At 38.1% G+C, this 27,513-nt stretch overlaps 1 protein-coding gene across 3 annotated transcripts in view; it reads left to right on the top strand.

The window, feature by feature from the left end:
* The window catches only part of Dennd5a (DENN domain containing 5A), a 96,072-nt gene that overhangs the window by 51,284 nt on the left and 17,275 nt on the right, over positions 1 to 27,513 (top strand). For all 3 annotated transcript variants that reach the window (XM_074041107.1, XM_074041103.1, XM_074041105.1), the window contains 8 exons: positions 2,696 to 2,883; positions 9,649 to 9,966; positions 11,003 to 11,218; positions 11,763 to 11,997; positions 16,250 to 16,400; positions 17,062 to 17,155; positions 18,837 to 18,968; positions 24,047 to 24,199. In XM_074041107.1, the coding sequence (XP_073897208.1) occupies positions 2,696 to 2,883; positions 9,649 to 9,966; positions 11,003 to 11,218; positions 11,763 to 11,997; positions 16,250 to 16,400; positions 17,062 to 17,155; positions 18,837 to 18,968; positions 24,047 to 24,199 (1,487 nt within the window). The remainder of the gene's footprint in view (positions 1 to 2,695; positions 2,884 to 9,648; positions 9,967 to 11,002; positions 11,219 to 11,762; positions 11,998 to 16,249; positions 16,401 to 17,061; positions 17,156 to 18,836; positions 18,969 to 24,046; positions 24,200 to 27,513) is intronic.

Raw genomic sequence — 27,513 nt, 5'->3', positions numbered from 1 at the left:
TAGATTTGAGTCATCCTGAAAGGTAGGCAAAAAACTAGAACTAGTATGTTGAAAAATTTGCTTTTATGGAACAGAGAAAGCCCATTTCTTTGAACTGTATCATGCCTTCATTTATGGTTATAGAATAGATGTTTCCACATACTGCAGCTATGTACTGAATAGAGTATGCAGGACCAGAGAGCCTCATGACAATGGCATTTCAGAGACTGCCTTGATCAGATGGTATGTTGGCACACTGTGAGATGTTAGTGTCCCTGAGTAGACTTGACAGAAATGCCAGCCACAGAAGACAACATCACCTGCTTTATTGACTTTGGCCAAGGGAAGAAGGAAACTTTTTGTTTTCTTGTGATTAAAAAGCCCTCTGGTACATGCTGACTTTCTTTTTAATCTGGAAATGGTGTGTGTGTATATATACTGAAAAGGAGGGGAATTATTATGAATATTTATTCAGAATATGTGTTTAAAGCCAGGTGCCGGTGGCTCATGCCTGTAATCCTAGCTATCCAGGAGGCAGACATCAGGAGGATCACGATTCGAAGCCAGTCTGGCTGGGGTAGTGGCTCAAGATGTAGGGCCTGACTTCAAGCCCCAGTGCTGCAAAAAAAAAAAAAAAAAAAAAGCCAGTGTTGGGCACAGTAGGACTAGATGTAAATATCAGTTGAAGGTATTCTTCTTTTACATTCTTTTGATTCAGCTTTTGAATTTTAAAATAAATTCTTTTTTTTCCCATTTTGTGTATTTATTACAAGTAGTTTTCCTTATCTAAAAAGCTAGTATAATTTTTAATATCTAAATATTCCATCCTATATTAAAACAAATTTTTATAAAGTCTGAGACTTGTAAGATTTTTGTTCTAGTGGATTATTGATAGGTATTCACATCTAGAAAAAAATCTGAAAAAATAAGAATTGAGGTCTCATCTGGAGAATCATTAGAATTTTTCTTAGTAATAATTGTTAGTAATAGAGTAAGGAGGATTTCAACAGAAGGCAGGTAAACAACAAAGTCATTCAGGTGATCCCATGGAATTTAGGCATCATAGAAGAGATAGCAATAGAACTTGCAAAGTTCTAAATTTTATTACTTATTTGTTCCTTACTTTCATGCAGGACTAAATACTCTTCCTGAAGTGATATGTTGATTTCTAATTTGATTCTTGCATGAGTAGTTTTTATAATTTGGGAGGTTTTTTCCCTTCCCTTATTTGGGCGGGGTGTGTGTTGGGGGTGTTGCAGTCCTCCTGCATCATCTTCTTGAGTTAACTCGGGCTATAGGCATGTACCACCAGAATCTCTGAGCTGAGTTTTATCCATTAATTGGTCACATTACTGACCAAAGAATCATATAGGCAGTTTCCTGTAGTGTAGTCAAAATGCTTTAAACAATCTTAAGTCATTCCCCAGTGCTGTCCAAAAAAAAAAAAATTTAAGTCATTAACTTCTATTTATTTGAATTATTAATTCTGATTTATTTCTACTCACAACACTTCTGACACCAAATTGTGTGAATTGTTTCCGTACACCAACCAATACTCCAATTTTGCATATACCACATGGTGTTCTATAATTTAATTCAGATACAAACTACTTGGAGATAACTCAGACCTTTTAGAAAATGCTCAATCCCACTTCAGATGCTCATGGCAAGTCTGGTCCACTTGTACTTCTGAACAGTAGGTTGTATATTTGAGAGGTTCCTACAGTCTCCTCTTCATATTTGATAACTTGTCAGAATGGCTCAAAGAACCCAGGAAAGTACTTTACTTACTGTTATCCATTTTTTATAACAGATACTAATCAGGAACAGCCAAATAGAGCGATGCATAGGGCAAAGTATAAGGGAGGAGTATGGAGCCTCCATGTCTTCTCTGGGTGTGCCACTGTCCAGCACTTCAACGGATTCACCAACCAAGAAGCTCTTTGAATCTTCTTTTTTTTTTTTTCCTTGTGGAGGATTCATTACTATGCAGGCCTGACTGATGAAATCTTTGCACTTTGGTGATTACTTTAGTCTCTAGCTGCTCTCTGCTGTCCCCAGGTGTGAGGGTTGGGCTGAAGGTCCCAACCCTCAAATCATGCCTTAGCCTTTCTGGTGACCAACTCATCTGAAGCTATCCAGGGATCCCCAACTACCTTTAGTATACAGGGGTTTTAGTATTCCAGGGGTTTTAGGAACTGGGGATGAAAATCAAATATATATTTATTGCACTAAAAAAAGTTATTTAGCTAGGAGCAAGATGATAGGCAACTCTCAAAATTTAATTACTTTGCAGAAGTGTCTGACAGCCTGTTTTGGCTTCCATGTTGAGCAGAGACCTATACCCTGTTCCTTCTATTTTTGTAATAGCCCCCTCCCCTTTCTAATTAAGAGAATCTACTTAATGTATTCTGGAGTTATATCTGGAACAGGTGCTCTTTATTATTTCTGTTGTATTAATAAATTACATTTTATTGCTAACTTAACCTGTGTTTTGGGGTTGGGCGGTGATATTTCAGCTTGTGGTCCACCTGGGTCTCTGAGTTGTCTGTTTGTACCCACAAGGGAGTCACATTGAGGTTATTCTTGCTGCAGCTTATCCTGATCCTTTCTAAATGTGAAATTTCCTTGAAGGTATAACTTCTTATTTGAGAAGCAAGTGCCTCATTTTTGACTGTTTGGTTTGTGTGTGTGTGTGCTTCTTTTTTTGACCTAGATTACCAGAGACTAATGACTGTGGCGGAGACGATTACAGCCCTCATGTTTCCTTTCCAGTGGCAGCATGTCTATGTCCCTATTCTCCCGGCTTCTCTCCTGCATTTCTTAGATGCTCCTGTTCCCTACCTGATGGGCTTGCATTCTAATGGCCTGGATGACCGGTCAAAGCTGGAGCTGCCTCAAGAGGTGAGAACCTGAGTGTTTGTGCCTCTGGCCCCCATCCAGAATTGGGGACACAAGGGCTTTGGGATGAGCCTTGCATTGTGTCACCAAGTTTATTTTCTTTTGGGACACATGAATAGCTTTTCAGGGAAAAAGTATAAACAATGAACATTTAGCTCAATTTATATCATTTCAGAGACATTTATAATCTTTATCACCTGACATACATAACATTATAATTCTGGGTTTTATTTTGTTTTTATAGTTACTTTCTGTTTTGTTTGTTTGTTTTTGAGATCATCTTGCTATGTAATCCATATTGGCCTCAAATTGTGACCCTTCTGCTTCAACTTCCTAAAGTGTTGGGATTAGAGATATGCACCACCATGCCCAGCTGAATTGCCATTTTATATACATTTTTTCAAACATGGTATTTTACATACTCTTAAGGACATTTATTACAAGTTTTTTATTATGTAAAACTTTAAGTGAAATACACAAAAGGATAGTGTAATGAATCCCTGTGTTCTCAATACCCAGTATTAGTTGTTATCACATGTTAAGTTGTATTTTATTTCTATACCTTTCACTGCCTGTTATTTATTTTTATTTTGTTGGGGGGACTGGAGTTTGAACTCATACTTGCAAAGCAGGTGCTCTACCACTTACCTCCTGTTATTTTAAACAAATCCAACTTAATATAATTTTAATAACATAGTAGTCAGGCATACATTAATAAGTTAGTGGTTTTCTTTCATAGGCCACAGTTGATCTAGAGGAATTGACCTGATCATAGTGATTCTTGTGGTCTTGAGCCACTTTTGAAAAGTTCCTGGTTCAAGATAAAGAAAGCCTTGAAAGAGTGCACTTTCCTTCCTGCTCTGCATGTGGCCTGCTCTTCTTTTCTATTGTTTCAAATATCAAAAAATTGGTTAAAAATAAGTATTTATTGAAAACATATTAGAAATAAAATTGTTTTGGGGCTGTGGGTATGGCTCAGTGGGGGACCACTTGCCCAGCATGTGTGAGGACCTGGATTCAATCCCCAGCACCAGAAAAAAAAAAAAAAAAGAATTTTATTTTTCATTTTCTTAGAATTACCAATACAACTGATCTACATTTTATACTATTTTGTAGTTAATAAAAAAACTAAACTGACATGGAGGAAAGAGCTTTACTACTCAGAATTCATTACACATTAGAAAGGCCTGGAAAGACTTTGGAGTATACATATGCTGATGTCAACATGACTCGTTTTCTCCCTCCACTTGTTTTTCTGTCCCTAAAGCTAGGGAGCAAACCCAGGGCCTTGCGTATGCTAGGCTCTATCCCTAGCCCACTTAAAAAAAATTCTTTTTCAGGGGGAGATTTTTGTATATAATTGGGGAGTATGAATGGGGGCCTCCAAAGAAGAGAGTGTTCTCATGGAATTGGATCTGGGCAACACTGTACTATTGAGCATGTCTGGGCAGAATCCTTGATGAATGCCCCTGATAATTAGACCATGTCTGTGATACTTACAGTAACTATATCTCTGCTCTTTTCTCCCCCTCTCCTTTGGTTTTAGGATCAAATGCCTTCCTTGTAACTTCATCCATTTCCATCCCTTTTTCTCCCTTGACTCTACAGAGCTTTGTGCTTTCTGGGGTGGGACAAAATTAATTAAGATCTAAATAATGGAGGAAACCACTGAGTTGAGATACTGGATTTTTTTTTGTGTACCTGTCTACTGTATCCATAAACATCATGGAAGAGCAGATATTAAAGACTGAAGAAAGAGGAGTGTTTTTTTTTTTTTTGCGGCATTGGGGTTTGAACTCAGAGCCTCACATTTGCAATGTAGGTGCTCTTACCACTTTTTTGTGATGGATTTTTTTGAGATAGGGCTGTGATGGATTTTATTTGCCTGGGGCTGTTTCCAACCCCATCCTCCTGATCTCTTCCTCCTGAGTAGCTAAGGAGCTTTTTGGTTTTTGCTGTAAACAAATGTATATTTGATACTGACATCTAATTCTAGTCATTGTAATTATAATTTTCCAAAATCAATATGCAAATAATCAAAAAAACTCTTTTAAAAATGCAAATAATAATACAATTGAAGGTAGAAGTCCAAAGAGGCATGTATACTATATGCCTAATATAATAAATAGGTCATTGAGCAGGAAGCTACATTTCTTGATTTTATTTTCATCTTTGGCATCAGCTTGTTGTATACTTGAGGCAAGTTCTGTTCCTTCTAGGTTCTTACAGCATCATTCTCTGTGTGTATCATGTATGTGGGTACATGAAGAGGTTGCTGGGAGACCAGCAGTTTTCTTAATGGGATTGTTTGAGAAACTAGTTCATTTAAAAGACTCCAAAGTCTCCTCTGATCTGGGGTAGTAGAGCCTCCACTTCTGTAGCATTCTCCATCATTGATACAGCCTTTGCACCTGAGCTTCTGGCCTCTCCCTGTGGTCTGCTTTGGAAGGAGTGGTGACAGTGGGAGTGTAGAATACCAGTATATGCTTCTCAAGCAGTCTTTGAGTCTCAGAGTCCATTTCACCTATACTTGCCTTCTGAAGGTCACCCATTTTCAAGGGCAGTTACTTAGCTGGATACTTTCTACCTTGACTTTTAGCAGGTAACTTCTGGGATGTCTGGATCTGTTGTAGTCTCTGGAAAATCTAGACCGGGGATAAAAGAGCTGGCTTTCTAAAGGAGTGAAGCACCAGGAAGGGTACACATAAGGAAAGGAGAGTAATAGTACTTTTGAAACAATTTTGTGGTGTCTCAGAAATGATACATGTTTATAGTTTAAAAAGTCTAATAATAAAGTAAAAATTACCTCAGATTTTATTGCCAAAAGATAACTAATTTTATATTTTGGTGGATGTCTTTAAACTCTGCTGTTAGAAGAAAGCTTGAGGCAGGACTAGGGTAACTAATTTTATATTTTGGTGGACGTCTTTAAACTCTGCTGTTAGAAGAAAGCTTGAGGCAGGACTAGGGTCATTTACCTGGGCCTGCATAAGGGAACATAATCAGGATAGCAAGGTAGGGAAAATTTGGTTTATAAAAGGGACTTTCTTCAGAGGGACAGAAAGTGTATATTTCCTAGCTCCCCTATGCCCAAATCATAATTCATCAGTTGCTACCATGTTTTGGGGCACAGTTGCTACCCTGTGAAAAGCTCTTTGTTCTTTCATTATACCAACACATGAGCTCAGCTGGCCCTGAGTAAATGAGAGTGCTGAGCTGCCTTTGTGAGGCTGCCTTTGTTCTGTGCTTCTCTTTGGGGCTTCATTGTCTGAATTCACACCATGTCCAGGAAGGAAGCAAAGAAATGGGTGTTACTTTCTCTCTGTCTTGGATGCTGTTTCTTCCCCTCCTCCCTCCCTTCTTTCCTACTCCTTCTTCTTCCTCCTCCCTCCTTCTTTCTTCTTTCTCAGGAACACTCTTCTAATAGGTTTCCCCATTAAATCTGTATGTTGAGTTCCCCTTCAATGAATGACATGAGGATGTACTAGGGGAGGAAGTGGGCTGTGATTTGATATTAGGAACTCAGTTTGGGAAAGGGCATTGTGACTCCCTCCAGGAAGGGATTTGGGAGATTTTTTGGGGGGATTTGGGGATCAATATGGCTACTACCCTAGAGTAGCTAGGTCCTCCATGGCCCCTTCCAACAGAGAGGAGGTTAACAGAGGAAAACTGATCACTTGGGGTTTAGTACCTCTTCCAGGCTATTACTTCTCCCCAAACCTGTTGTCCAGGAGTTGGCCTCTTTTCAGCTAAGGAAGATGGAGCCTGAGGAGTTGGTGGTAGATTTATAAATTGCTTCTATTTGCCAGATTCCTCTCTCTGTAAGCTGGGAGGAAACAGCATGAGGCTGTTCTATGAGCCTAAAAACTGAATGACCTTCTTTTTCACTTTGCCTTCTTACTACTCCCTACTTTAGCCCAGTTTTGCAAAAAATGACTAGTGGAGTCTATTCCCAAGTTCATATTTTATCTTAATCTAGCCCAACTCTGAGAAGTGCCTGAGCTGCTTTCTCTCCTTAGCTACCTCTGGTCAAGGGTATATACAATGTAAACACAGAATTTAGAGTTTATTAAATTCTTTACAGACACTCTGTATTTGGCTTACAGCAGTGGGAGAAAAGCCAACCAAGCATTGTTGAGTGGATTTAGTTATTTTTAGCTGCCTCTATGTTTTCTATTGGAGAAACTGCTTTTTTTCCTCTAAAGAATGGAGAACCAAGGGGAATATGATTGCACTGTGTGCCTCTGGTCACAGTGCCTATAAGGAAGGTGCTCCTCATGACTAGATGAGTTAATCCTGGTTTTAGTGTCCTTTTTGATGTCATGGCCTGACAGCATACTTTTTAATGGAATAAGCATAACATAGCCCATTTTTATGTGCTGAACATTTATTGGCCCCTTAACTAGGCAGGGCTGAAAGTTGTTAACTAGTAAAAGAACTCTAGGAAGTGAAAATTAAAGTGATTCTTCTAGCCTTTCAGTTAGTGAGATGAGAAATCTTTCTCTTTTAGTTATAGGTAGACAGAATAATTCATGCACTCAACATATGCTTATAAAATGTGAAGTTTTAAGAGATCCAGAGTTTATGGAATAGCTACATTAGCTGGACCATGTTATCCTTCTGCCTCTTCTTTCAGAATATAAGACTTACTGACTCAGGGATAAACACATCAATGGAATACCATTTGATAAACAATAGAGGTACCATGCCAAAGGAAGGACTGTTTAGTAATAGAGCTAGAAAAATTGCTTATCCATGGGGAAAAAAGGTAAAAAAAAAAATCTGTATCTCATGCCTTAACAAAATTAATTTCAGATGGATTGAAAAGTTAAAGGTTAGCTGTGTGTTGTGGTGCACACTTGTAATACCAGTACTTGGGAGGCTGAGGCAGGAGGATTGATTGTTAGTTTGAAGCCAGTCTGGACTATACTGTGATTTTGGGGTCATCTTGGGATATAGAGCAAGACCCTGTCTCAAAGAAAACAATAAAGCTGGGTACAGTGGCTTACAGCTGTAATCCCAGCTACTTGAGCAGCAGAGATCAGGAAGATGACAGTTCGAGGGCAAAAAGTTAGTGAGACTCCTTCTCAACCAATATGTGGATGTGGTGACACCCCAGCTATGTGGGAAACATAAATAAGAGAATTGCAGTCCAGGCCAGCTTGGACAAAAACACAAGAACCCTATCTCAAAAATAACTAAGCAAAAAGGGCTAGAGGCATGGCTTAAGTGGTAGAGCACCTGCCTAGCAAGTCCAAGGCCCTGAGTTCAACCCCTAGTACTGGAAAAAAAGAAAGAAAGAAAAGATATTTCAATCTAGCTCAAATTTATTTTTGCATATAATATTATATTAACATTTCACAAGGGTCATCATTTAATTTGTCCCTCAAACGTTTATTAAATAATTCACCTACAATACATGAGTCTATGCAAGAGTGTAGTCTCTATAAATTTCCTTGACTTTTTTCTCTTATTCTAGGCAAGATTTGGAATCAAAATCAGTTATACTTCTAAAAAAAGCTATTGTTGGGATTTTGGAAATATTATAGTAAACTTACAGATAAATTTGCAGATTATTAGCATTTTTTCATTATGAAATTTTCCTTTCTAGCAATATTGCACATATATATTTACATATATACACATTTATTCGTGTTTTACATCAACAGTGGTAATAATGTTAATTAACATTTATTGTGTACTCTCTGCCTGGCATTATGCAGATCCTTGGCATTTATTATAATCCTCAATACAAATATAACATAGGTGATATTATCCTTGTTATAAAAATGAAACAGATACACTTAGTCATGTAATAATGCATTGGAATAAAGGCTGTGACTGTTGTCTTGACTAGAACAGGTTAATGTTTATAAGATAAACATGAAAATAAATGGCTTTTCTGGTTTATAGCTGCAACAAAATTCTAACAGGAACAGGAATTATAAAGTATTAAGTAAAACTGAATAAGAATAAACAAGACCTCTGACAAGCTGTAGAGTGGATAATTGAGTATAAGGATATGACTGAAGTCAGGCTAGCTGAGTTCAAAACCCAACTGTATTACTCACTAGCTGTGTGACTTTAGACATGTTATATAACCTTTGTATGTCTGTCTTGTCTATAAAACAGGGATAGCTAGATAGTGCCAAGTTCTTCTTTGTTAATCCAGACTACCTACCCCATCAGCATTTTTTGAGAGTGCAATATGTCTACATCCTCTCAGAGGCTATCTTTGAGCCAGAAAGAAGCATAAGGATTATTTGGATAATAACAAATCAGGATTGAGGCTCAGAAAGGAATAATTAATTTAGTACTCTCAGGGTCATATAGGAGGATAGTGGCAGAGTCAAGACTGGAACCTAGACTTTCTAATTCATTCCTAATGTTCTTTTCATTGACTATAGAATTCATGAACTTGTCAAACTTTAGGACCGTTTACCTATATGTCAGAGTTTTGTGTTAGGTATTTAACATCATAGAATCCTTACCACTCTTTAAGATAAGGGTTTTTAATCTTTTTATATCCATTTTACACCTAAAGAAAAGAAGTCAGATTAAGTAACTGTCCTAAAGTTGCACAATTAGAAAATGGCAGGGGAAGATTAGAACCCAGGTCTATCTTCTTTCTGAGTCTCATCTTCTTATACCATGTCTTACATGACTAATTTCAGGTATTTTCCTTCTCTTTTTCATCATCCTTTCTCTAAATCTTCTTCCTTGGTACTCTGGAGTTGTTCATGCTCCTTATCCTGTTTTGATTTCCAGGCTAATCTCTGCTTTGTGGACGTTGACAACCAGTTCATTGAACTGCCAGAGGACTTGCCTCAGTTTCCCAACAAATTGGAGTTTGTTCAGGAAGTCTCTAAGATTCTCATGGCATTTGGCATTCCTCCTGAAGGAAACCTTCATTGCAGTGAGAGTACATCCAAGCTTAAGAGGCTCCGGGCCTCTGAGCTTGTCTCTGACAAGAGGAATGGGAATATTGCTGGTTCCCCTTTGCATTCCTACGAGCTCCTCAAGGAGAATGAAACTATTGCCCGGCTGCAAGCCTTGGTCAAGAGGACTGGAGTAAGCTTGGAAAAAGTAAGATGCTGTAAATGAGTTTATGACAAATTTGATACGTGTTAGAGTGCTGTCCTAGTGATGTGGGTGTTGTTAAGAATGTACCCAATTCAGGACAGGACATATTTGTGTGCAGTGGAAGAATGCTCTGTATGGGAGACTGATTCAGCTGTAGCAAATGTTTTCCTAGCAAATCCTGCTTGAATTTACATGTGGGTGCCTTCTCATGTGCAGCTCAAGGAGAGCTTGCCTTCATTCTTTGTGAACACTATGGCAGAGTGACTTGGAGGAATGATTGTGTTAATCCTTGTGCTCAGACTTATTTCAGATCCATTGTCCTGTGAACCCAGTAGAGCAGGTATTACTAACTTTTATACCTGAAGAAACTGAGGCTTAGAGAGCCTAAGGATTTTTGCCTAAGCTTTAGTACTTATAAGGAGCTGAGCTGAGGCCCTGAGTTCAAACCCCAGTAACTGCCAAAAAAAAAAAAAGGTATTTCTTAAGGAATGTTAGGCATGTTATCTTTAGGGAGAAAGATAAGAAAAAGGAAAAGTAATAAGGGGAAGAAAATCAAAGAGATAGTCAGAGTATGACCCTGTTGCTTTGCATTTTTGTTTTCTCATTGACTTCCTAAATTCCCATCCCTTAAGATATTTCCATCTTTTCTTTCAAGGCTGAATTTTTCTGCTTGTAATGACCTCATCTTCACTTATATTGAGTTGCCGGATACCTTCAGATGGAACTCTTTATCTTTTCCTCCACATTAAAATCCTTTTTTTTTTTCCTCCCTCCTTTGACTTCCTGCCTCTCTCACTGTCGCTCTTCCTCCCTCCTTGATCCTGTTAGGCAGGTGCTCTACTACTATGCTAAATTCCCAACTCTCAGAATTCATTTCTTTTAGTTTTCTTCTCATTTTTCCTTTTCATCTTCTATTCTCTACTTCTCAGCATTTGCTGTTAAGTAAAAGACCATTGGGAAAAAAATTAGACAAGTTGCATTTCTTTGGTATAAAAGGACAAGTGTCTGTATTTCTTAACTGTCATTTCTTTTTTTGTAGCTGGAAGTACGTGAAGACCCCAGCAGCAATAAGGATCTCAAAGTTCAGTGTGATGAAGAGGAACTCAGGATTTACCAGCTAAACATTCAAATCCGGGAAGTTTTTGCAAATCGTTTTACTCAGATGTTTGCAGATTATGAAGTGTTTGTCATTCAGCCCAGCCAGGATAAGGAATCCTGGTTTACCAATAGGGAGCAGATGCAAAACTTTGATAAAGTGAGTATAATCCTGCTGGGGAGGTGGTAAGGTACGGGAACTTCAGTTACATCTTGAAATAACTGAAAATGAAGTGTTTTTTTTTTTTTTTTCATAATATTATTAGAACAAGTTTCATGGTCTTCTGATGTTGGTAAGGTAGAACAGATGTGTTAATAATTACTATCAGTTGATTTACCTCTAGCCAGAGTCTTCCTATTCCTTCTTTTTTTCTTGTTCTTGTTCTTCTTTTTTGGCTTGGTGCTTGGGGAAAGGACTGTCTTAAGGCAAATGTGTGCATATTGATTGAGCATCAGTTCAAGTTTGGGTGCCTCAGTAGGTTACCTGAGTAAGTTTGCAATATAGTCAAATTTCAGGATAGCTGAACTTCTATGAGTTTTTTTTTTTTTTTAAAGGATGAGGGATTTTGCAGTTTATTTTTCATAAAAATCTAGGAAGCTCCAGAAAGAATTAAGCTACTGCATCTCTCGTCATGCTGACTTAGCTGGTCAAGGCTGACATGTTCACTTCTCTGTCAATGACTATGTCCTTTTGATCCCTCCAGGCATCTTTTCTGTCAGACCAGCCTGAGCCTTACCTGCCCTTCCTTTCAAGATTCCTGGAGACACAGATGTTTGCTTCTTTCATTGACAACAAAATCATGTGTCATGATGATGATGATAAAGACCCTGTACTCCGTGTATTTGATTCTCGGGTAGATAAGATCAGGCTACTGAATGTTCGAACACCTACTCTTCGCACATCCATGTACCAGAAGTGTACCACCGTGGATGAAGCAGGTAAGGCCTCCTTGAAGCTGTACATTTTAGCCTCTTGGGCTTTGTCACTAGCATCCCTGTTGCTAAACATACCAGCCTCTTTCTCCAGTTCTGCCTTTGCCTGTACCTTGCCTGCAGTGCTCTTCCTTGTTGGGAATTTTATTTGTGGGGGGCCTGGCAACCTTCTTTTCATCCTTTAACACCATGTCAGTTAGGAATGGGTCCTGCTGTAAGTAATAGGGAACCTAATCAGTAGTGGGCTAAATAAATAAGGGTTATTTTTTTAAATTAGCAGCAAGTACAGAATCAGTGGTTGCTGGTATTTGCTCAGCAAATCAACAGTATAATCAGGAAACCACGATAGTCTCTTTTTTAGTTCTTCTTACCCTGTTGGCTTTTATGTTCACGCTGTTGCTTCTTGGTTTCAAGGGGCTTTTTATATTCACATTCAAGCCAAAAAGAAGGGACATACTAGCCTTTTCGCCCCCCACCCTTTATCAGAATGCAAAAGTTTCCTCAGATTCCCAACCAGTTCCATTCTTAATTGGCCAGAATTATGTTATGTGACTGACTTTAAGTGCCAGACAGTCTGTGAAACTGAACACTGAACTGGGTACACTGCTACCCTTAGCAATATTGGAGTTCTGTAATCAAGAAAGAAGGAATGATGAACTATGAGTAATGTTTGAAGTTTGTCCTCTACTCTGTGAAGTCTTTTCTTATGCCCCAGGCTGAATCTGTTGATTCTTCCCCTGTGCACCTGTGTTACTTTCTTCTTACCTCCACTCTATAATCTCTATTCTTTTGAGCTGTCATTATCAGGGAACAGCTTGTTCAGAGTCTGTATTTATTCCTAGAGTTGTGGTCTACAAGTGATTGAACATGCCTTTTTGTTCACTGAGCCCACAGCTAGTTCAGCTTAGCTAGAGGATAGTCTCAGTTTGAAATGTTAGATTGAGTAGTGTGTTCACTTTCTTAGAGGATGTTTAGTGTCCTTATTGTAGCTTTTTGTATATTTTGTTCATTTATTTACTGTATATTATGGCTACTTACTGTATGATGAACATATGGTAAGTATTCATCAAATATTTGCCAAATGAGTGAACACGCCAGGCTTGTTTTTTTTTAAGGGTTTGAAGATTAGAAACTGTTGACAGCTTGAATAAAGTGCTATCTCCATCAACCTTACATTCTCTAGCCTTCTGTCTTTACCTTTTAGCTCCTCCAGACTTTCCATTAAAATAACAGTTTAGGCCAGGTGTGGTGATGGACATATATAATCCCAGCTACTCAGGAAGCAGAGGTAGGAAGAATGCAGACTGAAGCCAGTCCAGGCAAAAGTGCAAAACCCTATCTAAAACAAAATACAACAATAACAAAACCCACTAAAGCAAACAGGTCCCATGAGTCTGCTTACCAGTTTGTGGTATGAATGTAAATATATGCTAATACTTTAAATATGAATAACTTGGGCTGGGGGTATGGTTCAAGTGGTAAAGCTCTTGCCTAGCATTCATGAGCCGCTGAGTTCAAACCCCAGTACCACCACCAAAAAAATAAATAAAAAAGATGACAGTTCTCTTGACCAAGGCTTGCATATTGCCCATCCACACAAGTGAAATAGTCCAACACAGTCATCCTTGCCTCTTGCCATGCAGTAGGCTTCAGATTCCTGAACCCTGGTTTAATCTTTGGACCTGGGCAGCTTGATGAAAATTTCTGTGGGACTGTGGGTTTAGAGAACCACCTCACAAATCATTGTTCAAATCAGGATTACCAACACTTTTCATGTTGTGTTACACTTGAAAGTGGCAATACTTGTCTATGGTACATTGAAATAAAGGGAAGTGTCTGCTTATAGTTAGAGGCTGTAAAGCCAGAGGCACTAGTCACTGGAAGCTCTACCTATCTACCACAAGGGCAAGACAGTCAGTTCTTAGCCCACCTGTAATCCATGAACACTGACCACTTCAACATGCTGATTTGAATTACTCTGGTCTTAGTTAGAGCCAGAGCATGTAGTTCCATGGGCCTGTTAGACTTGGGGTTTGGAATGAAGAGTTAACTAACCCTTATTTGTAAGGCTTATTTTAGAAAAATGGGAGTCACAGAGATACTTCAGACAGATTCATGCTTCATTCTCAGGAACCATGGGATATGCTTACCACAGATATATTCCCTTAGGTATGCCAGAAATACATACTATAAATACTAGAGCAGGGTTCTTGCCTTCATCTCATATCCCTAGTCTGGAGGAATAATTCCTCCATCTCTCATCCATTCCACATGGATACTTCAGCTTTTGAAGCCAGTCCCATTAGAAAATGATAACAACATAACTAAGAGCATCTTATTGGAGATCCTTTAAAATGTCACGATTAGAAAGGGATCCTGGTAGCAGTTAACTCCACTCACTGAATAATTTTATACATAAAGAGTTCCTTTGGTTCATCATTGTATCCACAGGGTCTCAAATAGTGCTTTGAACATGTTGGATGTTTATTAAGTTTTGTTGAATGATAGTAGTGATAGGGAGAAGTGAGGAAGGCCCAAAGAGAAGGTGACTTCATCTACAACACATTGCAAGATCCAAAAGTTGAGATGTTTTTGCATTACTCTAGAAAATACCAGGAGAATTACCAGCTTTAAAATTTTTTACTTTAAAATTTTTCTTCCCTTTGGTAGTGATCGAACTCTGGGCCTTGTGTGTGCTATGCAGGTACTACTATATGCCACTGAGCCACACCCTCAGCCCCCCAAAATTTTGAGGAGTAATTGGCATATAATAAGCTGCATTTGTTTGTTTATTACAGTACTGGGGATTGAACGCAGGCCTTGCACATGCTAAGTAAATGCTTTACCACTTGAACTATGGTATTTAAAATGTTGGTATGTGCTTACAGTCCCATCAAGAACTGGCATACCTAACCATTACGCTCAAAAGTTTTCTCGTGTCACTTTGTAATTGTTAATTTTTAAACAGATGAGATGGTACAGCTAAATATAGTAACTGTTAATATCCTCATCTGCTAATTAACGACATTTGTGTCCATTCCTGGTTGGTTTCAGTCACGATTGATTTTTCCCCTTTTTTTTCCTCTATATCATGTGTTATATATTATTTTCTTTGCATATCTGGTAATCTTTGATTAGATGGATTTTACATTTTTAGTCCTGGATACTTTTGCATTGCTGTAAATATTCTTGATTTTTGTTCTGGGTTATAGTTAAGCTGCTTGGAAATAGTTTGATTCTTCTTTTGAGCTTTCTTTTCTTTTGGAGTACTGGGGTTTGAACTCAGGGCCTATACCTTGAGCCACTCCACCAGCCCTTTTTGTGATGGGTTTTTTTGAGATATGGTCTTGTGAACTATTTGCCTGGGGCTGACTTCAAACAGTGATCCTCCTGATCTCTGCCTCTTGAGTAGCTAGGATTATAGGCATGAGCCACTGGCATCTGGCTGGGCTTTCCTTTTGAGATTTGTTTGGCAAGACCAGAGAATCCTTTAGTCTATGGCTAATCATTCTCCACTACTGAGGCAAGACTCTAGTGAATACTCAAGGCGGCATGAATGATGACATTTTCTAGTTTGGCAGGTTCCCAGCCCTAGGTAAGGATGGTGTACTGTTCCTTTTAAACCTTTCAGACAATTCTTTCTTTAGTCTTGAGTAGGTGCTTTACTTGCATGATGTGATCATTTACCCTGCTGAATACTCAGGGCAGGACCCTCTACAGATCTCTGAATTCTCTTTCCTCTCTGGTACTATGTCTTGTTAACTCTGACACCTTGCCGCATTGATCTTTTACTTGAGTGTCTCCATCTCTCTTTGTCTCTCTCTCTCCTCTCCCCCACCCCACACCACCCCACCCTCAGGACTTTGCTCATGCTAGGTAAGTAAGTGCTGTACCTCTAAGCTACATTCCTCAGCCCCTGCTTGGTTCTCTGTAAATCAAGGAGTCTCCTCAATTTTACCTAGATTTCTCATCCCTTCTCTTTGCTACAGCCTGGTAGCTTTCTACACAGTTAACTCTGAGGCATTGGTAGAAGGTACCTCCTGTGTTTCCTGTCTCTCAGGGACCACTGCCCTTCATTGCCTTATGTCCAGTGTTTGGAAATTCATTGCTTCATATATTTTGCATCTTTTTTTTCCCCTGTTATTTCAGGAAAGAGGATAAAAACCAGTCTCTTTTACTCTGTCTTGACTGGAAATAAAAGCATAGTCACTTCTTTAACAATGTTTGACATAATTTTTTTCAAAAAATTCTCATCCAGAGAAAGCAATTGAACTGCGTCTGGCAAAAATTGACCATACTGCAGTTCACCCACATTTACTTGACATGAAGATCGGACAAGGAAAGTATGAACCGGGCTTTTTCCCTAAGCTGCAGTCTGATGTACTTTCTACCGGGCCAGCCAGCAACAAGTAAGTCAACTCTGTAGACCCCCTTGGGCCAGTTTCCAAACAGTAGTTGTCAGGGTCATCCAATATCTGAACTGGAGCTGTTACCCTCCAAAACCTCAGAATTTTGAAAAGCAAATATGGAGAATATCCAGAGTCTATAGGTTGTTCACATATTTAAAAAACAACAACAAATAGTTGACAGAACATGTCTCAACTCCTGTTTCTACTGTGCAAATTGAGATAACTGTAGGTGCTTAAGAGCTGCAAAAAGGTTGCAGATGGGTTAAAATCATCTCATGCCTGGATCCCAAATAGTAGCTACCTAGCATTATGTCTTCAGTAAGTGGTGGTTGAAATAATTGGAGTCTGGGCTGAAAGTAGATAACTTAGCATGTTTGCTTTTCTTGACTTACTTTTGGAGGCGAGTGTATGAAAGCCTAGACAGAGTTGAATGACTATAGTTTTAAATATGCATGTTATGTCTTTGTAGATGTTTCAATACAGATGTGTTTATACTCCCTGGGGACTTAAATATCTCTTGTTCAGTTACTGCTTTTTATGCTGCACTTCCTCCTGTGATTTCCTGTTAGTTTGTTGTGCCCACCATTGGTCCCCTAGACTCACATTTTCTCCTGTAGGTTGACCTTAGGATGTTCTTAATTTCCTGCTTTGATATTGTCAGGTGGACAAAAAGGAACGCCCCTGCCCAGTGGAGGCGAAAAGACCGGCAGAAACAGCACACAGAACACCTGCGTTTAGATAATGACCAGAGAGAGGTAAGATACCTTAAGAATGACAAGGAATGATCCTATTATTATGCTCCACATGTCTTCTTATTTATCTCTTCCTCAGTCTCTGGTCTTATTTATGTGTCCAAGCCAAGACCTCTCCCATAAAGAAGGGTTGATAGCAGGTCTAGTTCTTGCTCATTGGTTATGACAATTCAGGATGTGGGATGATTCTCAAGTGCAGATAGCCACTAACTAACCATGTAGAGTTATACTCAACTCATGCATGATGCACACTCCCTGGATTGTGCAATTAAAAACCATAGAAGATTAGAGTCTGAAACTTGGGAGAAATTGTTTTAAAATTGGTGAGGCATTTTGTTTATAAGATATGATAGGAAAGAACTTAATTTTGTTAATGTGTAAAGAATAAAAAGTGAACTGGGGTTAATGCAATGAATCTCTGTGTCTGAGGACAGGGTACTTTTCTCCTGTTAAAACAAGTCATCTTGAATTTTTTTTTCTTAGAGGAATAAAGAGAAAGGGATGCTTGGGGACTGAAGATTACTGAATTTACCACCTAAATCCTTATTGCTTATAAGATGAGTTTCTCAGCTCTACTATAACTTGTTTCCAATATAAAGTTTCTAGTTCTAGACTTCAGGTTGGAGACCCTGCCTTACATAGTTGTAGGGAGTACCGGTTTGTTAAGGGAGCAAAGTTAGGTATTCAACTTCAGTAGAAGAATCTTTCCAAGGGAAAACCCTCATATGATCACGGATGAAAGCAGAGATCAATTTTACTTGGGGTAATCAACAAAGAAAAAGTAATTGAAGGAGAAGTTAGCATCTGTTTAAGCCTTGGAGGATGATAGGATTTATAGAGAGAATGAAGAGCTTTTCAAGTAGAGGAAATGAATAGTTGTATATGTTGTGTAAATAGGTTATAGGCAGAATATTTTGAAGGAGAGAGGTATAGAGATAGCTAGCAAGTTAGGACGTAGGTAGCAGTGGTCCAAATGATAGGAATTGAACCCTGACTTTGCAAGTTCATAGGAGGGGCAGATTAAGGGGGCAAAATAGAATGGACAGAGTTGTGCTTCCAGAGTAAATATGGGAAAGGAAAAGTATAGCGTAATAATGTAGGTCATGAACATGAGATTCTAAGATGTCCAGGTGCAGTTTACTGCACTGATGTGGGCTTTATGTAAAAACAGACAAACAATATGGAAAATCACTAGCATATTGTAGAAAAGCAGAAAATGTAGTTTTGAGTGTGCAGTCTTAGTTTCTCAGTCCCTAAATTACCAAGGTTAGAAAGAAAAAAAATATCTTTGATATGTACAGACAAATTAAATTCCTCTCAACTTGGAGAAAATGATTTTCTCAATGGTACGCTGAGATTTGATGGGGTTTATACACAGCTATGCATGATGTTGCCATGTTTTGTTTTGTTTTTTTTAAACTCTTGTATCTTTTTAAATCAAAGGTAATTATTGTACTCATGAAGTGCTCTACATTAGCAGAACCAGAAATCATATTATCTCAGTTTTTCCCTTTGATACAAGAACTACATTTTAAATTTCCTGCTTCCAATTTTATCTGAGCCAAGGGAGAGGCAGGCAAAACAGTGTGAGGTGATAGTGCCCTCTTCAGGTACCCATCAGTACTGGGCGCCTGTGGTTTGTATGAGTGGACACAAAGGGTCTTTGATTTTCTGTTTGTTGTAGAAATACATCCAGGAAGCCAGAAATATGGGCAGCACCATTCGCCAGCCCAAACTGTCCAACCTTTCTCCCTCAGTCATTGCCCAAACCAATTGGAAGTTTGTAGAAGGCCTGCTGAAGGAATGCCGCAACAAGGTAAGCTATGGACGCCTCTGTGTGTATGCTATGTTCTTGACTCTGACCACTCCTTCTTGATTTAAAAAATACTGCTGATATAATGGGATAGTACTAATTTTAAGTTCCTGTTTACTTGGAATTACTTATATTTGCATTTGGGTTATTTTTTGGTTTTGTTTTCTTTTTTGAAACAGGGTCATGCTTGTATATTCCAGGCTGGCCTGGAAATCACTGCATAGCTCTGGTTGGACTCAAACTCAGCATCCTTTTTGCCTTAGCTTCCCAAATTCTGGGATTACAATTGTGTACCATCATACTCAACTTTTGTGTTTGTTTTAAATAGAAAATACCATTAATTGAAAGCAAGTATGCTTTGCCTGATATAAGCAATATATATTCTTTAAAACAGATAGATATAATTTTTAATATTAGACATATTGTATTAAAATCAGAGTAGGGTTCACTTTAACTTACTTCAATAGAGTAGTGTCCACTGACTTCCACAGATTAGTTTACATATAGTTTAAGCTTAGATTGTTTGGGTGTCTTTCTCTATTTTAAAAAGACAGATTCATTTGTCATGTTTTAGTTATAAATTTAATTTCTTTTTTAATAAAGAGTCTTTCAAAGAAGTCAGCATATTGTAATTTTTAGGGCAGTTCAGCTAACTTGGTCTCTATTGTATCCTTTTCTTGATGAAATAAAAACGTGCCTGTATTTTCAGTTTCTAAATGGTACTTATTTCTAGTAGGAAATAAAATACGCTTTTTCTTGTAGAAGAAATTACTGCCTTTTTTTTTTTTGGTGGTGGTATTGGGGTTTGAACTCAGAGCCTCACGCTAGCTAAGCAAGCACTTTACCACTTGAGCCACTCCGACAGTCCAGAAATTGCTGTTTTAAAAAGTTAGATTATTATATCAGAACTGATATTTTAAATTCAGGTTTTTTTAAACTTGTCGGTCCGCTCTAAATCATTAATAGCTGTGATTTTCCAAACAATGTTGTCTTTCCTGCCATCAAGAATATTCTTGATGCTAATTATTTGGAAGAGTACTCCTCTATTGTCTTTGATATGCATTCTTAAGTCTCAAAATGTATTCCCAGCTTCCTATGTTTAGTGCCTGGCTAAATGATGACTGTGAAAGACACACCATTTGCAACATGCTCTTGTGTGGGGAAATGTGCATCTTCAGGATTGAAGAAATACTATAAGTAGTCTAACCCCACAAAGTATTGGCTCACATGTAGAACAACAAGAGTTATCATGTGTTAGAAGTAGAAATTGGTATGATCACTTTGGAAATAGCATAGCATTATCTAGTAATTCTTCTATGTGTATTCCCGGGAGAAACTTCTGCAATATATCCCAGGAGATTTATACAAGAAGTTTAGAGTTACATTTGTTGTAATAGTCCCAAACTGGAAAAAAGCCAAGGGACAATCAGTAGAATTAATAAGTTGTGGTTTATTCATCCAGTAGAATGCTATACAGCAGTGGAACTAGACAGTGGTTATCCTGTCAATTTGGGTATATTTCACAAACACAAAATTGAATGAAAAAACAAAGCCACAAAAGCAAATATACAGGAAAAGTGATATTATTTAGGAATACAAATATAGGTGGTAATCATTTCTTTGCTTTTCTGTAATTTCATTGTGTAAATTACTTCTAGTGGGGAAGTAATTGGAAGAGGGCACATGGGGTGCTTCATGGTTTATAGATGGACACAGTCTTATTTCTTAACCTGGATGCTGTATACATATATGTAGTATGTTTTATAATAAAAAAAATGGTAACTCTAGAAAGAAATATGTCCAAATATTAAGAGTGGCTTCTTCAAGTAATGATATCAGGAGTGATTTTTATAGTCACAAATTTGTAGCATAATTGAATATTACTTGAGAACCTGGACTCAAGATTGAGGCAGATTTGGGTTCAGAGCCAGGTCTGCTACTCTTTTGCTGGGTGATTTTGGGCATGTTTTCAATTTTCTCATCAGTAAGTTGAAGATGATAGGAGGTTTAGATGAAGTAATACAACATTTAGTACACTGTCTGACACATATTGTCATTATATAGCTTGTGTCTTTTTGGGTACAGTTTTACAATAAGCATTTCAAGGTTTTTACCTTAAGTTATCCTCCTCAGCTTTTTATCCCCCCGAGAGTTATTTCAGATGTATTTCTAGGTTATGTGTATGCTTGAGGGTTTGTTTAGTAAGGTTATTTAAGCAGTGAGACTTAGAAGATGTCAGTGGTAAATATGACTGAAGGATTCTATTCAACTCTTTTCATCAAAAATTCAAAAATTGAATTGAGAGTGATGCAATCACTTGCTGAGTGTCACATGATGATTGCTGTGTTCACGTCTCCTTTTTAACTAATTCTTTTTTTTACTTTTTATTATATTCATATGTGCATACAATGTTTGGGTCATTTCTCCCCCCTTCCCCTCCCTTCCCCCCCCTTCCCCTCCCAACCCCTGGCTACCAGGCAGAAAGTATTTTGCCCTTATCTCTAGTTTTGTTGAAGAGAAAGTATAAGCAATAATAGGAAGGACCAAGGGTTTTTGCTAGTTGAGGTAAGGATAGCTATACAGGGAGTTGACTCGCATTGCTTTCCTGTACATGTATGTTACCTTCTAAGTTAATTCTTCTCGAACTAAGCTTTTCTCTAGTTCCTGGTCCCCTTCTCCTACTGGTCTCTGTTACTTTAAAGTATCTGCTTTAGTTTCTCTGCGTTGAGGGCAACAAATGCTATCTAGTTTTTTGGGTGTTTTACCTATCCTCATACCTTCCTTGTGTGTTCTCGCTTTATCATGTGGTTAAAGTCCATTTTCCTTGTGTTTGCCCTTGATCTAATGTCCGCATATGAGGGAGAACATATGATTTTTGGTCTTTTGGGCCAGGCTAACCCCACTCAGAATGATGTTCTCCAGTTCCATCCATTTACCTGGGGATGATAACATTTCATTCTTCTTCATGGCTACATAAAATTCCATTGTGTATAAATACCACATTTTCTTAATCCATTCGTCAGTAGTGGGGCATCTTGGCTGTTTCCATGACTTGGCTATTGTGAATAGTACTGCAATAAACATGGGTATGCAGGTGCCTCTGGAGTAACCTGAGTAACATTCTTTTGGGTATATCCCCAAGAGTGGTATTGCTGGATCATATGGTAGATCAATGTTTAGATTTTGAAGAAGGCTCCAAATTTTTTTCCAGAGTGGTTGTACTAGTTTACATTCCTACCAGCAGTGTAAGAGGGTTCCTTTTTCCCCACATCCTCGCCAACACCTGTTGTTAGTGGTGTTGCTAATGATGGCTATTCTAACAGGGGTGAGGTGGAATCTTAGTGTGGTTTTAACTAGCATTTCCTTTATGGCTAGAGATGGTGAACATTTTTTCATGTGTTTTTTGGCCATTTGAGTTTCTTCTTTTGAGAAAGTTCTGTTTAGTTCACTTGCGCATTTCTTTATTGGTTCATTAATTTTGGGAGAATTTAATTTCTTGAGTTCCCTATATATTCTGGTTCTCAGTCCTTTGTCTGATGTGTAGCTGGAAAATATTTTCTCCCACTCTGTGAGTGTTCTCTTCAGTTTAGAGACCATTTCTTTTAATGAGCAGAAGCTTTTTAGTTTTATGAAGTCCCATTTGTCTATGCTATCTCTTAGTTGCTGAGCTGCTGGGATTCCATTGAGAAAGTTCTTGCCTATACCTATTAATTCCAAGGTATTTCCTACTCTTTCCTGTACCAGCTTTAGAGTTTATGGTCTGATATTAAGGTCCTTGATCCATTTTGAGTTAATATTGGTATAGGGTGATAAACATGGATCTAGTTTCAGTTTTTTGCAGACTGCTAACCAGTTTTCCCAGCAGTTTTTGTTGAAGAGGCTGTCTTTTCTCCATCGTATATTTTTAGCGCCTTTGTCAAAGATAAGTTGGTTATAGTTGTGTGGCTTCTTATCTGGGTCCTGTATTCTGTTCCACTGGTCTTCATGTCTGTTTTTGTGCCAGTACCATGATGTTTTTATTGCTATTGCTTTGTAATATAGTTTGAAGTAGGGTATTGTGATACCTCCAGCATTGTTCTTTTGACTGAGTATTGCCTTGGCTATTCGTGGTCTCTTGTGTTTCCAAATAAATTTAACGGTAGATTTTTCAGCCTCTTTGATGAGTGTCATTGGGATTTCGATGGGAATTGCATTAAACATGTAGATTACTTTTGGGAGTATAGACATTTTTACTATGTTTATTCTACCAATCCATGAGCATGGGAGATCTCTCCACTTTCTATAGTCTTCTTCAGTCTCTTTCTTCAGAGGTTTATAGTTTTCCTTGTAGAAGTCGTTCACATCCTTTGTTAAGTTTACACCTGGGTATTTGATTTTTTTTTGAGGCTATTGTAAATGGAATTGTTTTCATATATTCTTTCTCAGTTTATTCATTATTAGTGTATAGAAACGCTAATGATTTTTCTATGTTGATTTTATATCCTACTGCCTTGCTGTAGCTATTGATGGTGTCTAGGAGCTTTTGAGTAGAGTTTTTTGGGTCTTTAAGATATAGGATCATATCGTCTGCAAATAGGGATATTTTGACATTAACTAATTCTTTTCCCCAGTACTAAGGTTTGAGCTCAGGGCCTTGCACAAGTGCTATGCCACTTGAGCCGCACCTCCAGCCCTTTTCACACTAAGCTATTTTTCAGATAGGGTCTTGTTTTTTTGTCCAAGGCTATGCTTGTCTCTATGGCCTCCTGAGTAGCTGGGATGACACACGTGCACTACCATGACTGGCTTGTTTTGTTGAGATGAGGATCTCACTAACTTTTTTGCAGGGCTGGTCTTTGATTACAATCCTCCTGATTTCTGCCTCCCGAATAGCTGGAATTATAGGCGTGAGCCACTAAACTTTCAAAGCATGTACTCCCCATAACCTGACCTATATGACTATAAATATTTTGTGACCTTGGGTCTTATGCGTCTTGTCCTTCCCAGCTCAGCACTTGTGTTGTACTGGGTTGGGACAGCCCTCTCCATTTGTATATGGTCCTGCTCACATGTGGTTTTCTGTCCTCCTTACTGATTCCTAGACCAAGAGAATGCTGGTGGAGAAGATGGGTCGTGAGGCTGTGGAATTAGGACATGGGGAGGTGAACATCACCGGGGTGGAAGAGAACACATTGATTGCGAGCCTCTGTGATCTACTGGAAAGGATCTGGAGTCATGGGCTACAAGTAAAACAGGTAATGGATGTCTAGCCTCTCTGTTGAGCAAACTGTCTTCCAGGTTTCACTTACTTAGCCTCCCTACACTCTATCCAGCTGGCTCACTTTGAAAAGTGGTGCACAGTGCTTTTAGAATGAAATGTAGAAAGGCTAAACAAACAAATGTTGTTCAAACTACTTATTTTCTTAAAATAAGCTTTGTGTGTTTGTTAGACTTTTAAAAACAATATCCTTATTCTTGGGGGCAAGTTGAAGGTTGACCTGATAGATAATATTTGTCAGTTAGCCTTTGTCTGGAGATAGAACAAAAAGAGAAAGAGAATTTGAGCTCAGGAAGCATTAAATATAGTGTAAGGATCCTTCACCAATTATAGATTCCCACTAGTTCTGGCAGTACTGGGGTTTGAACTCAGGACTTCATGCTTGTTAGGCAGATGCTCTACCACCTGATCATGCCTCCAGCCCAAAAGACATCTTTTATTTTTATGTATTTTTAAGTTTGAAAGGAACTTGAAAATTTTTGAAAAGCACTTTTATCATGGGAAAATTAGAAAACACCTGTAGTATCCAGCAGATATTTATAGAGGACCTACAATATGCTAGGCACTGTTGTAGCACTTGCAATACCTCAGTGAACAAAACAGACCAAGCTCTCTGCCTTCCTGGAGTTTCCATTCTAATCAGTATGGCAACAATCTGTTCCATCTGCTTTTTCAGAATATTTTCCTGTACACATATGCCCACCCATACACAGCTGTATTTTTATCCAGTGGTCCATAGTTTCACACCTACTGTGATAACTAAAATAAAAAAGACCGTAACAAGTATTATCAAAGATGTGAAATTGGAACCTTCATACATTGCTGATGGGAATGTAAAATGGTGTGGCCACTTTGCAAAATAGTCTGGTAGCACCTCAAAATGTTATATAGTTATCGTCTGACCCAGCAAGTCCACTTCCAAATAGGTACTCAAGAGAAGTAGAAACATACCTTATATACAAATGTATACTTATACTCATATATTAATGGCACATACTTAATTATGAATGCTAATAGCAGAATTATTCATCATAGCCAAAAAGTAGAAATAAGCCTAAGTTTATTAGCTGATAAGTGAATAAACTAAATGAGATATATCCCTACAATTGGGTTGTAAAGAGAATTGAGTACAGATAAATGGTACAACATGGATAAACTTTGAAAACATGTTAAGTGATAAGTTAGACACAAAAGACCACATATTTTATCTTCTTACTATTTTATTTTCTCATTGTTCAGAACAGGCAAATCCATGATAGAAAATAGATTAAGTGTTGTGAGAGGCTTAGAAGAAGGGAAGAATTGGAGAGTGATTCCTAATGTGTATGGGTTTCTTTTGGGGGTGATGAAAACATCCTAAAGTTAGTGATAATGGTTGCACAACTGTAAATATACTAACAGCCACATTTGGGGAGGAAGGAGGTATAGAAAATAATACATTTTTAAATTATGAGTTTTAGGGTAATACAAATTATGCCTCAGTAAAACTGCCTTTCAAAACAAAATCCAAATGGGTTCATAGTATACTTATTGTTTTGTAACTTTTCACCTCGCATCTTTCCCATGCTTCCACATTCTAACCAAATTTTAAGTGATAATATATACTTGTTTAAGAGCCCAGACTATAAATCTCATAGACCTATGTTTGAAGTATTTGTTCCCACTTAATAATTTTATGAAACTGAGCAAGGTACCTAGCTTCTCTAAGCCCATTTCCTCATGTGCAGAATAGAATTAAAAAAAAAATACCCACCTGTATAGGGTGTTCTGATGAGGACGTGGTAATTGACATAAAGCAGTAAGCTCAGAGTCTAATATCTAGATGGTTCTCTGTAAATGTTTGTGGTTATTCTAAAATCTCAGTCTTTTTTATTTTATTAAAAAAAAACCTTTTTCAGATAGGATCTTACTGTGTAGCCCAGTCTGACCTCAGACTCACTATGTAACCCATGTTGGCCTCAAACTTGAAATCCTCCTGCCTCAGCCTCCCATGTACTGGGGTTATAGGCATATACCACCACACCTTGCTTAAAATCTCACTCTTAATTACTATATTCATTGTTCCAATGTGCCATACTTTAGTCAGTTCCTTATCTTGTTCATTTAAGTTATTTCTGATTTTTCAGTATTATAATCAATATTATGATTGTGGAGTTTTAAAAATGTTAAAAATTGTATATTGAATCCCTGAAATTTTGAGTCCTGTAGTATAGTAGTGGTGCTTTGAGCAATGAGCCAGAAAGAATTTGTTTAAATCCTTGCTCAACTGGATGACTTTAAATAAGTGACTTGCATTTCTGAGCCTCATCTTCCAAATCTGTAAAAGGTGGGTAGTTAATAAAATCTACCTTTCAGGGTTGTCGTGGCAATTAGATGTAATAAAAATAACCTGGCATGTGATGAGTATACAACATATGGCAGCTCTGTCTGTGCTATATGAAGAGTTTCTTTTCTCTGTAACAAGTAAGTAGAATGTCCATAATCTTTTTACCATTTTCCCTGAAATTTGGCAAGCTTGGCACTGTAGTTGAAGTCTTTCAGGTTTTTTTTTTTTGTTTTGTTTTGTTTTTTGCAGTACTGGGGTTTGAACTCAGGGCTTCATGCTTGCTAGGCAGGTGCTCTACCACATGAGTCACTCTGTCAGCCTGAACTCTTCCAGGTTTTTGATTAAAACATAATCCAAAAGCTTTTAAATAGTTACCACTAATATTTACCATTAACTCTAGGGAGTTCATGAAACTTTTTCCTGCACTTTGAAAAATAGTATCATGTAATTACCTTTCTAAACCTGTTCTCTTAGGCTTTGCAACAATATTCTGGGGACTTCTTTGGGAGCCCATCTTATCCCTCTCTCATTTTGGACAGATAGGCAGCTTATGTGGTCAGACAATAGTGCAAAATAATGGGGCTTTTTAGTTGAGGTTCCATTTTTTTCTGAGTCCTAACTTTTGGCACTCCAAATGTGAAGCAGTGACACTGTGCCAGAGGAAAGTGGATACATGTTCACCTAGAGGTTGACCCTGACTATGTTGGGTTCCCACTAGCAAGGTCTCTTTAGGCTTTCATTGTGCTAGCCTGTATGCAGACCACCTTTCTCCTTCTCAAGCATTTTTCTGTTATGTTCCAGTCCAGAAGTCACACCTGCTTACCTCCTCTAAGTTGTGATGAAATCCACTTTCAAAGGATGCTCTTACTGACCCTGTCTGGGGGCACCTCCTGAGCAACTACCCATACTATCTGCTTAGAAAGTAGAGAACCCAAATAACTATTTTTGCTGTTAACCTCCTAAAT

Source organism: Castor canadensis, chromosome 1 (assembly GCF_047511655.1).
Source record: "Castor canadensis chromosome 1, mCasCan1.hap1v2, whole genome shotgun sequence".
Classification (NCBI taxonomy): domain Eukaryota; kingdom Metazoa; phylum Chordata; class Mammalia; order Rodentia; family Castoridae; genus Castor; species Castor canadensis.
The sequence above is the reverse complement of the archived record's forward strand: the minus strand, read 5'-3'. Positions and strand labels throughout refer to the sequence as shown.